At 48.0% G+C, this 11575-nt stretch overlaps 1 protein-coding gene and 1 long non-coding RNA gene across 3 annotated transcripts in view; one reads left to right on the plus strand and one right to left on the minus strand.

Annotated features, from left to right (window-relative positions):
* FUT10 (fucosyltransferase 10) overlaps window positions 1–7771 on the plus strand; it is a 25426-nt gene extending 17655 nt beyond the window's left edge. For both annotated transcript variants that reach the window (XM_019555352.1, XM_019555354.1), the window contains 2 exons: window positions 4477–5312; window positions 6834–7771. In XM_019555352.1, coding sequence (XP_019410897.1) covers window positions 4477–5312; window positions 6834–7058 — 1061 coding nt within the window. In that variant the 3' untranslated portion in view covers window positions 7059–7771. The remainder of the gene's footprint in view (window positions 1–4476; window positions 5313–6833) is intronic.
* The window catches only part of LOC109323670, a 14998-nt gene extending 3762 nt beyond the window's left edge, over window positions 1–11236 (minus strand). The window contains exons 1-2 of the long non-coding RNA XR_002104714.1: window positions 11227–11236; window positions 9478–9482 (exon numbers count right to left, since the gene is read on the minus strand). This is a non-coding gene — a long non-coding RNA (uncharacterized LOC109323670). The remainder of the gene's footprint in view (window positions 1–9477; window positions 9483–11226) is intronic.
* Between the last annotated feature and the right edge of the window lie 339 nt (window positions 11237–11575).

The following is an 11575-nucleotide window of genomic DNA, read 5'->3' on the forward strand; positions in this document are numbered from 1 at the left end:
TGGGGGAGCAGGCAGGGGGTGGGGCCTGGCAGGGGTGTCCCCATGGTCCCCTCCCTCCTCCTCTGCCTCTCCCTACTTACCAGCTCGGAGTCTGGGTCCAGCTCCCTGAATCTTTTCTGAATCATTTCGGAGAGCTTTGAATTGATTCAGACCTTTTAATTGGTCCCCTGTTTCGATTCAGGTTCAGAGATTTGGACACCGAATCTGGTCGAATCTCCTCCAGATTGAATCAGCACCCGAAGCTTTGCACAGCCCTAGTGTCCAGCCTGTCATTTGCTGGAAGCAGAGACTGAGGAGCACGACTCCTGTCTGTAGGGTCCCTTTAAAGAAGCAGAACCTTCCCTCAATACATCCATCATTCCTGTTTGCATTTTGCCACATGTCAGAGGTTTCCTAATTAATACTTTGGAAGTCAAAATCATTCATAATTATAATCTTGTTCTATGTCCTTTGTCTCATCATAAACCTATTAATTCCCTTTTGTCCTCGGGTGGCAGGTAACATACTGTTGTTATCATCTATTTAATCTATTTAATCCTTAAAAGCTTTGTCTACTGCTTGACTAAGATTGATTAAGTGTGTTATATTGGAATTGGAATATCAATCATTTCAGTGCTTTTATCTATAGCACATATTTCTGCAGGTTTCGCTTTACATAAGCCTCAGTTGCTTCCATTTTCTGTTCCCACCATGGTCTTCTTTTTTCCATCATTTTGATATTCCTTCCTTCCTTTACCCTGACTGAAAGGAAGAGTTCACCTAGAAGTCAGCTTAGAGTGACTATCACTTCAATTCTGGTATTTCAATGTCATCTATACTCTGCTGTTTCTTCATGTCTTCCTAGTTGCATTTGGAAGATGAGTTTTTAAAAAATAGGCCTCAAAGTTTTTGTTGTACTGAATATAGAGATGGAGTCCCTCACTAGCTCTAAGTTCTCATATCACAGAAATACTGTAAAAAATAAGAAGGCAGATACAGTTACATAATGTGCTATTTGGTGCCTCATCATAGTGGGATAAGGTTGCACCACAGGGGTATCCATCTGCATTAAAGGAGAATAAAGAATGTATTTATTTCCCCATGTCCCCCATATACCACCCATTTGTCTTTTGCGGCTTTTGCTCTTTTTCTCACATCTTTGTCTCTACACAGGGTAACACAGCATTGTACAAGACATACCTCAACTAGCTCATTCAGAGCTGACTTTGGTACCAGAAGCAGAATAGCTGCATTAGCAGAGCACTCTGCTGAGGAGCAGGGTATACTCCCTGAGTGGTCTGTCCTACTAATATAGTTATACTGCTTCTGATACCAAAGCTAATACATGTAGAGCCAGCTTGGATCACTCTGCCTGACACTACATCCTGCCATGTAGACATACCCTTAGGGTTTTGTACTGTTGTCAGTCACCCGGACATCTGGGTAGCATTCAGATAATTCAGGTAATAGCAAAAGAGAAATCCTCACTGGGCATTTAGTGTTCTCTGCCACTTTTCCTGCTCTCATGTCAAAAGTCTGCTTGGGATATGGTTGTTGCTTTAAATTTTGTCAATTTTCTCGGTTCACCAGAGTTGAAGGCAGATGACGGTATCGGTATTGTGATAGAAATGCTGGTTTGTGGAGACGGTTTAATTGTATATTTCCTAAAGATGGTCAGACACTAGTTTCATTCACTGCTTGTCATCAAGGAGTTTGTCCCATAGGTGTATCCCCTTCATTAAAAATAATGATTAAAATACCACACTTGTATTACCAGCATTTAAACTAAAATCAAACCTGGTATGTTCAAGCCTTCAGTCACGAAAGAACTGTCCTGATACTGGGGGGGAGGGAAAGGAGAAGGGGGAAGGTGGGTCTAGCTGCTTCAAAGTTAATCCCAAAACAAATTACATCTAGTCAAACACAAAATGCTGGAGAGGAAAGGTCAGATTCAGTAGTACCGAAGTCTACATCCTGCTATCCTTTTCTATCCTGGAAAATGTCATTGCATGCCCCCTCTCTTGGTAAGTCCCATAAGTTTTCTGTCTCTGAACAGTGGTCTTCTTTCAGATGGCTTCTGGAAGGGTTGTCCATCTGCCCAATTGCACTCCAGCATATGCTCTGGATTCATTTTTTGGCATTTGTTGCAGATATTCCAATACCTACGATGAACCTCAGCATTAGTTATTTATCCATTGGACTTTTCTAAAGCAGTGGTGCTCAAACTTTTTGTCCAGTGGGCCGGATGGACAGTGCCAAGTCCTTCTGTGGCCAGTGGTCCCAATCTGGAATCTGGAGTGGGTGCAACCAGCCCCATCCAGCTGCACAGAGAAGGTTTGGGTAGGCGGGGGGCAGCCCAGTCCCAGCCCAGCTCTAGGAGGGAAGGAGGCTTGACCTGGCCCCACAGGAAGGGAAGAGGGCTTGACTGGGCCCTGCAGAGGTGGGGGGGTGTGTGATCAAACCCCCAATCCAGCTGTAGGTGGGAGGGGCATGTCCTAGTCCCTCTAGGGGGGAAGGGGACACAGCTGCTGTGTGGGGCATGGGGGTTGGGGATTTGGTAGGGGGAGAGGTGGCTATATTTAATGACCACTGCCACCCCACTGCCAAATTTCCCAACCCATGGGAGCCCCATGACCCAGATGTGATGGCTCTGCAGGCTTCATTTGGAGATTGGGTACCCCTGTTCTAAAACATTTTCTTTCAGAGGCACTTAGATATCTGTATTTATATCCATATGTAAGAATGGAAATATTATTTGACTTAAAGATTTGTAGCTTGGTGTATAGGCTACAAATTTTCAATGACCAACTCTTGTTTAAACTGGTGAATATAAGCACCACCTTTCCAAGTCATGATATTAGTTCCTTCTTGACATCCTTGTCAGCTTCTTCGTGACAGCCATGGTATACGAACTGATTTATCTCTTATATTTTTTGCCTTCTAATGTAAAGGTGGAATTGGGTACTGTTGGGTTCTTTATAGATTTAGGGGTTTTAATAAATAACTACCAAACCTATCTATTTTGTAGTGTGGGACTGTCTTTCAGTTCTTACTTATATATTGCTTGAGCTGTCACTTAGATCTTATCTGTGAAGACTAGAACTAGTGAACTGTCATTGAGCTGTATATTATCTGCATTGTATCCATCTACCTCAGTGCTGGGCAAAATATGGCCCATGGGAAGGAACTGGCCCACTAGGGGATTTTATCTGTCCTGTGGCGGGTCCCTCAGTCCCACCTGGCCCACCCATGGTGAGGTAGGCTTGACAGTGGGGTATGCAGCTGGTCCTGTCACCCCTGGGTGTGCAGCAGGGCTAGGGTGGTGTCTGGACTGTGCTTCCTGGCTTCCCTGGTGGCAGTGGCTCCTTCCAGCTGTGGCTGCCAGTATCACCACCACTGCTGGACCAAGCTCTACTGCCTGGGCACCCTGGTCTGTCTGTCCACCTCCGGGGGCACTGGACAGAGTAGGTGGCTGGGGTCTCCATGGAGGCTGGTCCAGGATCCACGCAGGCAGGGCGCGCTCAGCCAGGTGGATGGGATGGGGCTGTGAGTGGGCAGGGAGTGGCATCTGGGAGCAGGATGGATAGGCAGGGCCAGGGCTGGGGCTGGGATGTTGGGGCAGTGCCAGCGCGGTGGTGGGGTCTGGGGCAGAGCCATGATCCACTGTCCAGACCTGCCTGTGATGGGCACTGGTTCTACAGGCAGGGGTGTGCGGGGAGTGCATTGCAACTTTGCCTTGGGCTCTGGCCCTGCTTTGTCACTGCCCTGTGATCCTGGCCCTAGCTCCAGCCCTGCCTGCCCATACTGCACCCAGATGTTGCTCCCTGCCTGCCCATGGCCACATCCCATCCAGCTGAGCCCACTGTGCCTGCGTTGATCACGGGCCAGTCTCCATGGAGACCCTGGGGCTGGGCCAGGATTGCCAGATGGCAATGGGCCCTGGGGCAGAGGCACTTAGGGCAGGGGTTGTCAACCAGCAGTACCCTGTGGGTACTTGGACCGGTCCTAAGTGAGTACACGTGGGTGAGTGGGGACAGAGTGTCACTGCCTTCCAGGAGCATGGCCGTAGTGGGGCGAGGGCAGTGGTGCTCCTCTGTGGGGCAGGGAAGCTTGCATGCGGTGGCCGCCACCACCACACACCAGCCCAGTGAGCTTCCCTGCCCTATAGAGGGGTGCTGTTGTCCTCACCCCAGCCCAGTGAGCTTCCCCACCCTGCCCCAACCCTGCTCCTGGGAGGCGGCAGCACTCAGTCCCAGCCTGCCCATGCACTGTCCTCACCTCCCTGCTCCATGTCCGGCTGCACACTACCCCTCAACATGTGGCTGTGCAATGCCCTCCCCCCTGCCTTAGGGAGTTTTGGTGAGCTGTTGTGAGCTGGGGGGGCTTCACATGAGTAATGGAAGCACATTTGGGTCCCAAGTATTTCAGGTACATTCTAAATACACTTTCTTGTTGAATGTTTTAAATATAAGTCTAATTCCATTTATTTCTGTCTAGGTACTGACTTTAACATAGAGAGCTTACCTCTCCCTCGTAAAGGCCATCATGACTGGGCCCTTTTCCATGAAGAGTCACCCAAAAACAACTACAAACTTTTCCACAAACCTACCATCACCTTGTTTAACCACACAGCTACCTTTAGTCGCCACTCCCACCTGCCATTGACTACTCAGTACCTGGAGGGCATAGAGGTCCTGAAGTCTTTGCGATACATGATCCCTTTGCAGAAGAAGAACAGCTTGAGGAAAAGGCTAGCACCACTTGTGTATGTGCAGTCTGACTGTGACCCTCCCTCTGACCGGGACAGCTATGTGAGTGAGCTGATGAGCTACATTGAGGTGGACTCCTATGGGGAATGCTTGCATAACCGTGACCTTCCTCAGCACCTCAAAAATCCTGCCTCCATGGATGATGGGAGCTTCTACACGATACTAGCTCAATACAAATTCATTCTGGCTTTTGAAAATGCAGTCTGTGAGGACTATATCACTGAAAAACTCTGGAGGCCACTAAAATTGGGAGTGGTGCCAGTGTATTTTGGATCCCCTAACATTGCAGACTGGCTTCCTAGCAATAAGAGTGCAATTTTAGTAACAAGATTTTCACATCCCAGGGAGCTGGCCCAGTACATCAAGGCCCTGGACACAAATGACCAAGAATATGTGGCCTACCTTGAATGGAAACTGAAAGGAGACATTTCCAATAAAAGGCTGCTCACTGCTATGAAGGAACGCAAGTGGGGAGTCCAAGATATCACACAGGACAACTACATTGATGTGTTTGAATGCATGGTGTGTCATAAAGTGTGGGAAAACATCAGAAGGCAGGAAAAGGTACTCAGTGCATTGCCCTTGTGCTTTGATGTTTTAAGTGAAGCTACTGTCGGTGGTAGCAGGATCTCTTTGGAGATATATTGACAACCACCACATAAAATATATTGTATTTATAGAATGGATACAGTGCTGCCTCAGAAATGCTTCAGCTGGATTAGTTCAGTCCTGGTAGCCTTTCCCCTGAGATGGGGTAATTGGAGATTTTCCTGCTACACATGGAATTTGATTGAAAAAATGAGCTCATTTCCTTGTGTAGCTCTAAACTGTGACGCAGTAAAAGCAAGCAGCCAAATTGTGAAACAGCCACTGACTTTGGGTGTCAAAATATTTATGTGGTCACGAAGAAAAGACGTACCCCAAATCATCTGACTTTTTAAATATTTTCTTTTTGGTCATTTATCAGTATGGATTGAATTAGTTTCATGTCTGCTTATGTTCACATTCTTACAGTATTTCTTGTGATATACATTTTGCTGTTTTCTCCAATAGTAATCTGAATTGCAGCGTTATATTGCCAACAAGCATGGGGAAACAGAGGAAATATTTAGGAAAATTAATTGTATTTTTTAGGGGAGCTGGGACTGAGTAATTTTCATTACTTGAAGGGGAATAGAAATTGTGCCCTACATATTAAAGTCACATTTATTAGCAAAGTTCACCAAAATGGGTGATTTCTATGCAGTTTTTCTGAAGAGACAGGATTTTTTTTTGGTGACTCAGTGTTAAGGGTCAGATGCTGGTGTGTTACAGCAAAAATAGATGCACTGATAAATTTTCAGGATTTAAACAGGGTGGAATAGAATTGTACTTACCTGCCTAAGTGCAATTAGGTGCCCAGTAGATGGAATAGAATCTAGCCTTTAAAGTCAGAGCTTTGCCAGCTTACACGGGCCAAAATTCTGGGTATTCTCCATACATCTTATCTGAAATCAGCAGGACATTTGCCGTGGTTTCAGTGGGTATAGAACCAGACCTTATAGTAGGAATTAAAATATGTCCCATAAGTGACTCTGAATTGCTACCTAATAGAAGTTTATGCCCCTCAGCTATCATTTCAGTCTAGCCCACCTCTGTAGGAAAAGCTTCCAGATTCTGCCTGATGAGTTTTTTTGGTAGGTTGTGTGAAACAAACCTAGTCCTGGTCCAGTTTCCAGTAACAAGGTTTCCTCTGTCTAAAAGCCAGCCCCAGGACCTCTGCTGTCAAGTATAAGCAGAAAATCTGCCTCCTCTTTCACTCTCCAGGCCAGGGCAAGCAGCATTGTTAGAGTGACACAGGCAAAAGCTCACATTCACTGCTTGTGCCTTGTTCATTCTCTGGCATCACAGAGATCCTGTATCAGGGTGACAATGTTCCACAGCTGGTACTGCAGAGACGCTCCTTCAGTGAGAGAAGCTATGTGTGAATATTTCGCTGGAAATTAGGGAGGGGAAGATAACTCGATCCTCATCAATAACATCACTGCAGCTATCTGTCCTGTTGTCTAGTCCAATTAAACCAGTTTATTTTTTCTGTGTTTCCAGGGATTCTTACCCAGGAGATGGAATGCAGAGGTTAACCACCTGAGCTGCCCCAAGCCTCAGGCTTTCTTGTTCTCCACTCCAAATGTGCACCGGGCCTCTCTAAGAGATATGTGGATACCAAGCTTTGAACAATCCAAGAAAGAAGCCCAAGCATTGAGGCTACTAGTGGAAAGGAACATGAATTTCTCAGCTCAGGAATTTTGGATGCTTGTATTCAAAGAATAAACAAGCCGAGCTATCAAAGATAGCGAGCTCCACAAAAGAACCTATGAAATATAACTTTTGCAGGCTGCCTTAATATTTGTAGGTCATTAATGAGAGTCAGATTATTCTGTAAGATAGATTTTAGTAGGTACAGTACTCAGTGAGTACTACACTAAACTACGGATTACCCAGTGGGACTTTTAAAATATATCTTTTTTTTATACTAATTGCCAGTAGTTCTAACTTTTCACTGTTAAGAGCCCAAAGTACTTAAATGTGTGCCTCGTCTTGTGCAGCTATCTGGGTGAAGCTAATAGCACTGCTTGCGTGCATAGGAGGGGTTGTTGCTTCTGTACCTTGCAGAATTAGGACCTCATATTCCATGATCTGAGCTTCTAGTTCCCTAGGTTGCTGTTCACAGAGTTTTCACCATCCCACTGTTTTGGCTCATGTGCTCTGAGGTTGCGCTGTTTATCATTGGCCCCTTTGGTATATCAGCAGTTTTAGTTCAGACTTGGCAAGCTCAGTCCCCTGATGTAGAGTGCAAACATGGAAAGCATTAGCAGTTGGCATTGGGAAGCCCCATCTGCTAGTGCCCAGGGACTGATTAAGGGAAAACATGCTGGCTAAGGTTTGCCCCCCATCTCCTATTTAAAATATGAGTGCACAGGAATCTTCCTCTCCACCCCAGCCCCCACAGAATCATTCCAAAATAAATAGTTCTGTTTTATTTCTGATAATATACTTTCCTTCATTAAAACCACAGTAGTAACACACAGCTGAATGGCTGTGATGCTTGGATGAAGCAGGGACTAAAGTAAGGGCTTGGTCCCACTGCAAAGACTAGATTTGGTACTCATGCTGGCTCAGGTCCTGCCATCCATTTTTAATTGCAGCTCTCCATTCCAGTCCAAGGGCAATTCTACTTAAAAGCGGTAAGACAACATGACTTATGTCTGGTTTTGCTCAGCCCAGTGGGGCAACTCACATGGTTAAGGGTTACTCAAGTGATTAAGATTTAAAGATTTACAGGATTAGGCCTCAGATATAATGGCTGAAATATATTACTGTTTGGTGCTGTTGAGAAGTTGGCTTTTTCCTCATCTGACAATTAAAATACAGCCACCCCAGACAGCTCACCAACTTCTAAGAATAATATGATGTTAGGTTATTATATAAAAGGGCAAGAGTAGGATGGTAGGTAATGAGTAGTTTTGCAAAATGAAGTGCCAAAATGTTCAGGCCACAGAATCTGCTCACTTTGAAGTCAGCTGTTGGATTCCAAATATCTTGTATGAATAACTTGTGATTATTTTCTAGACTAGCAAGAGAAAGGGCAGTTTTATGGCTTAAAAATGTAGATGTGGTCTTACTGGGCATGCCTACATGTGCATTAATGTACCTTTTCTAATATGCATGAAATTTAGTACATCCAATGTGAAGCACTAAATTAATGTGCATTAGACTGTGCTAATGCACACTAGCACATTTGAACACTTTTTTAGTGACACTTAATGTGCAGTAGACTAGTTTACTTCACATTAGCATAATGTCACAGGTTTTTACATGACATTTTAATGCACAGTAAAATAGTCTACTGCGCATTAAAGTGGATTAAGGATTGGTTCAATCTTAGTTCCTGCCTTAGAAAAGCCCTTAACATATGCTTAAGTATCTTTCCTGAAAATGGGGTTTATTTATTATGTACATTAAAGACCTGTGAATAAAGAGCTTATTAAATTGTTGTTAAATTGATATTGTTGCAAGCTAACAAAGCACATGAGTAACTTTAAGGAACTGACTTCTATAGGGTTACTCACTTGCCTAAAATTAAGCACGTTTAAATGTGCCGCTGACTGGAATAATTTAACACCCCTGTTGATGTGCCATGGGGCAGGAGGTGGAGCCCCACACAGGCTGATTTGCTTTGGGTCCTGCACCCTGATCAGATTGTCCCTGGGGCAGGGGCGCAAATGCAAGCATTGGCCCCCGGGTGCCAGAGACCCATGGTATGCCACTCCCAGAGTCTGAGTCCCTGAAGACATGCTCTGGCATCTTGCCAGAGTGTCTCTATAGTTGCTCCCTTCCCCTGCTACCCCAGCACACTGCCTCAGTATGCTGGGGCAAATAGAAGTGGGGCAAGGCTGCAGTGTGATCTGGACACAGGGACTGCCCTAGGTAAGTAGGATTGTGGGGGTGGGGATGGGGATTGTGTGTGGGAGGACTGCATGAGTGTGGGGCCTACCCCCTGCACAGTGCACAGCCCCCCTACTGCAGAAGCAGCAGTAGCAGCAGGCACCAGGTGCTCAGGGCCCACTGCTGACAGAGACCCCTGCAGCATGGCATGGCTCCAGCCACCTCAGACCCTGTGCCGTCTGTGCTGTATGTCATAGGGCCAGCCTGGCCTGGGGGTGCGCACCTTTGGGTAGCACTGGGCCACTCTGGCTGTCACCTGGGGTCCCAGCATTGCTTGCAGAAGCCATGTATTAGGCCAGGTTCTGTCTCCAAGTGCCCTGTACGCCATTGGGACAGGCCAACTCCATGGCCCAGCACAATGCATGGCCCCTGCCTACAGTGCTTGGACCCCAGGTGACAGCCAGAGTGGCCTGGGGCTGCACTGCGCTGAGGGGGGCAGACCCTGAGCGCCAGACAGCTCCTGCTGCAGGAGGGCTGTTCACCTTGCGGGGGGCAGGCAGGGGACCCACCCCTCCCAAGCAGCCCCCCCACACCCACATGATCCCCTTGCAGCCACAAAACCCCCAACAATCTGCCCTCAAACCCACCCCCAAACCACCCCCACAGACTCCTCACTGCTATACTCAGCCACAAACCCCAAGCCCCAACACAAGCCCCATATCCATCACAAACCTCACCCCCACAAATTCTACACCCCCCAACCACCTCACAAACCCCACACCCACCCCTCCCCGCCTAAACCCCACATCCCGTCCACAGATCTCACACCCTGCATGCCCAGCTGGCCACATGGGATGGGACAGGACCTGCTGGTGGGAGCTGCAGCTGTAGGGGCAACTGCCACACTGCAGCCCTGCCCTGTGCCCACACCAGGGCTGGGATATGCAGCCCCAGCCTGGGGGGGCTCCTGGTCCCAGGAACCACTTGTAGGGTGTGATGGGCTCAGGGGAGGTGGCAGCGGGGGGGGGGTGTGAAAGAGAGAAAGAGAGATGGGGGTCGGGGGCAAGGGAGAGCTCTGGGTAGGAGAGGCTGCCAGAGCCAGGCCAAGAGCCCCCCTGCCTCCCTAAGAAGCCTGTGCAGGGGGAGACTGGCCTGGAAGGGAAGGGCCTTGCCCAGCCCAGACCCTGAGCCCCAGGAATGGCATAGGGACTGCTGGAGCCTGAACACAGCAGAATGGCAAGGGCTGGCACTACTCAGAGCAAGGGCAGGCAATTATTGCAGGTGGAGGGCTGCTTAATGAGGTTTGGTGAACTTTCAAGGGCCTCATGTGTACCCCTGCCCATGACAGTTGTCCCGCTCCCTGGTTGCCATCTTGGGACCAGAAGTCCCACCCCAACCCCTGACTTTTGCCACTGAAAGTCCCTGTCCTTGCCTCCCTGGAAATACTCCTGGGAGCGGGGGAGGGTTGCCATCTTAGAACCAGAAAAAAACAAATCATACACTAAAAGTCAAACACCTACTATAACATATTTTAATTTTATTACAAAATTTTTTGTCATGATTTGTGTTTTCATACTGTTTATAGAGGTGATTGCATAATACCTTAAAAATAAAGTCTTAGTCTTTTATATTGTGTGGAGCTGTGTATGTATAGTGAGGTGTGTGTGTGTATGGTGGTGTGTGTGTATGGTGGTGCGTGGGAGTGTATGGTGGTATGTGGGTGCGTGGTGGGGTGCAGCTGTGCGTGGGGGGAATAGGGTATGTTGGGGGTTGTGTGGTGTTTGGAGGGTGTGGGTATGTGGTTCTGGAACACACTGACCTCTCCTGCAGTCAATGCAGGCAACATTGCAGTATGGATGTGTGGCATTTGTGGGGTGTGAGGGAGGGTGGGAAGGGTTTGGGGACCCCCCACACTCCCTCCATGGTGCAGCAGCAGGCAGGGGCGCTCAGGTTGCTGATGCCCAGCTTTAGTCAGCACTGTACAACGCAGCAAGGAGTGCAGCCACCTGCCAGGCAGTCTCTGTCGCTGATGCTGTCCACACTCACACTACACAGGAGGGAAGCCCCAGGCACTAGAGTTAGATACCTTCCCTGCCTCATTTGGCTTCAGCACCTGAGGCTTCCCTCTTGTGCCTGGGGCTTCACTCCCATGCTGCATGAGTGCGGGGAGTGCTGGTGATACAGAGGGCCCAGCGAGGGCTGTGCTCACCATGATGTGCAGTGCTGGCCAGAGTCAGATACCAGTGCTGAACATGGGCACCCCTGCCTGCTGCTGTTGCTGCCTTGTTGCCTGCCAGGGATGCAGGCCATGGGGGGAGTGTGAGAGGGGTCCCTATACCCTCCCTCACACCCACTTCCTGCACAGCTGAACTCCATGCTACCACTGCCCCCCTGGGCACAGG

Source organism: Crocodylus porosus, unplaced genomic scaffold (assembly GCF_001723895.1).
Source record: "Crocodylus porosus isolate Cpor-Errol unplaced genomic scaffold, CroPor_comp1, whole genome shotgun sequence".
NCBI classification, from domain to species: Eukaryota; Metazoa; Chordata; order Crocodylia; family Crocodylidae; genus Crocodylus; species Crocodylus porosus.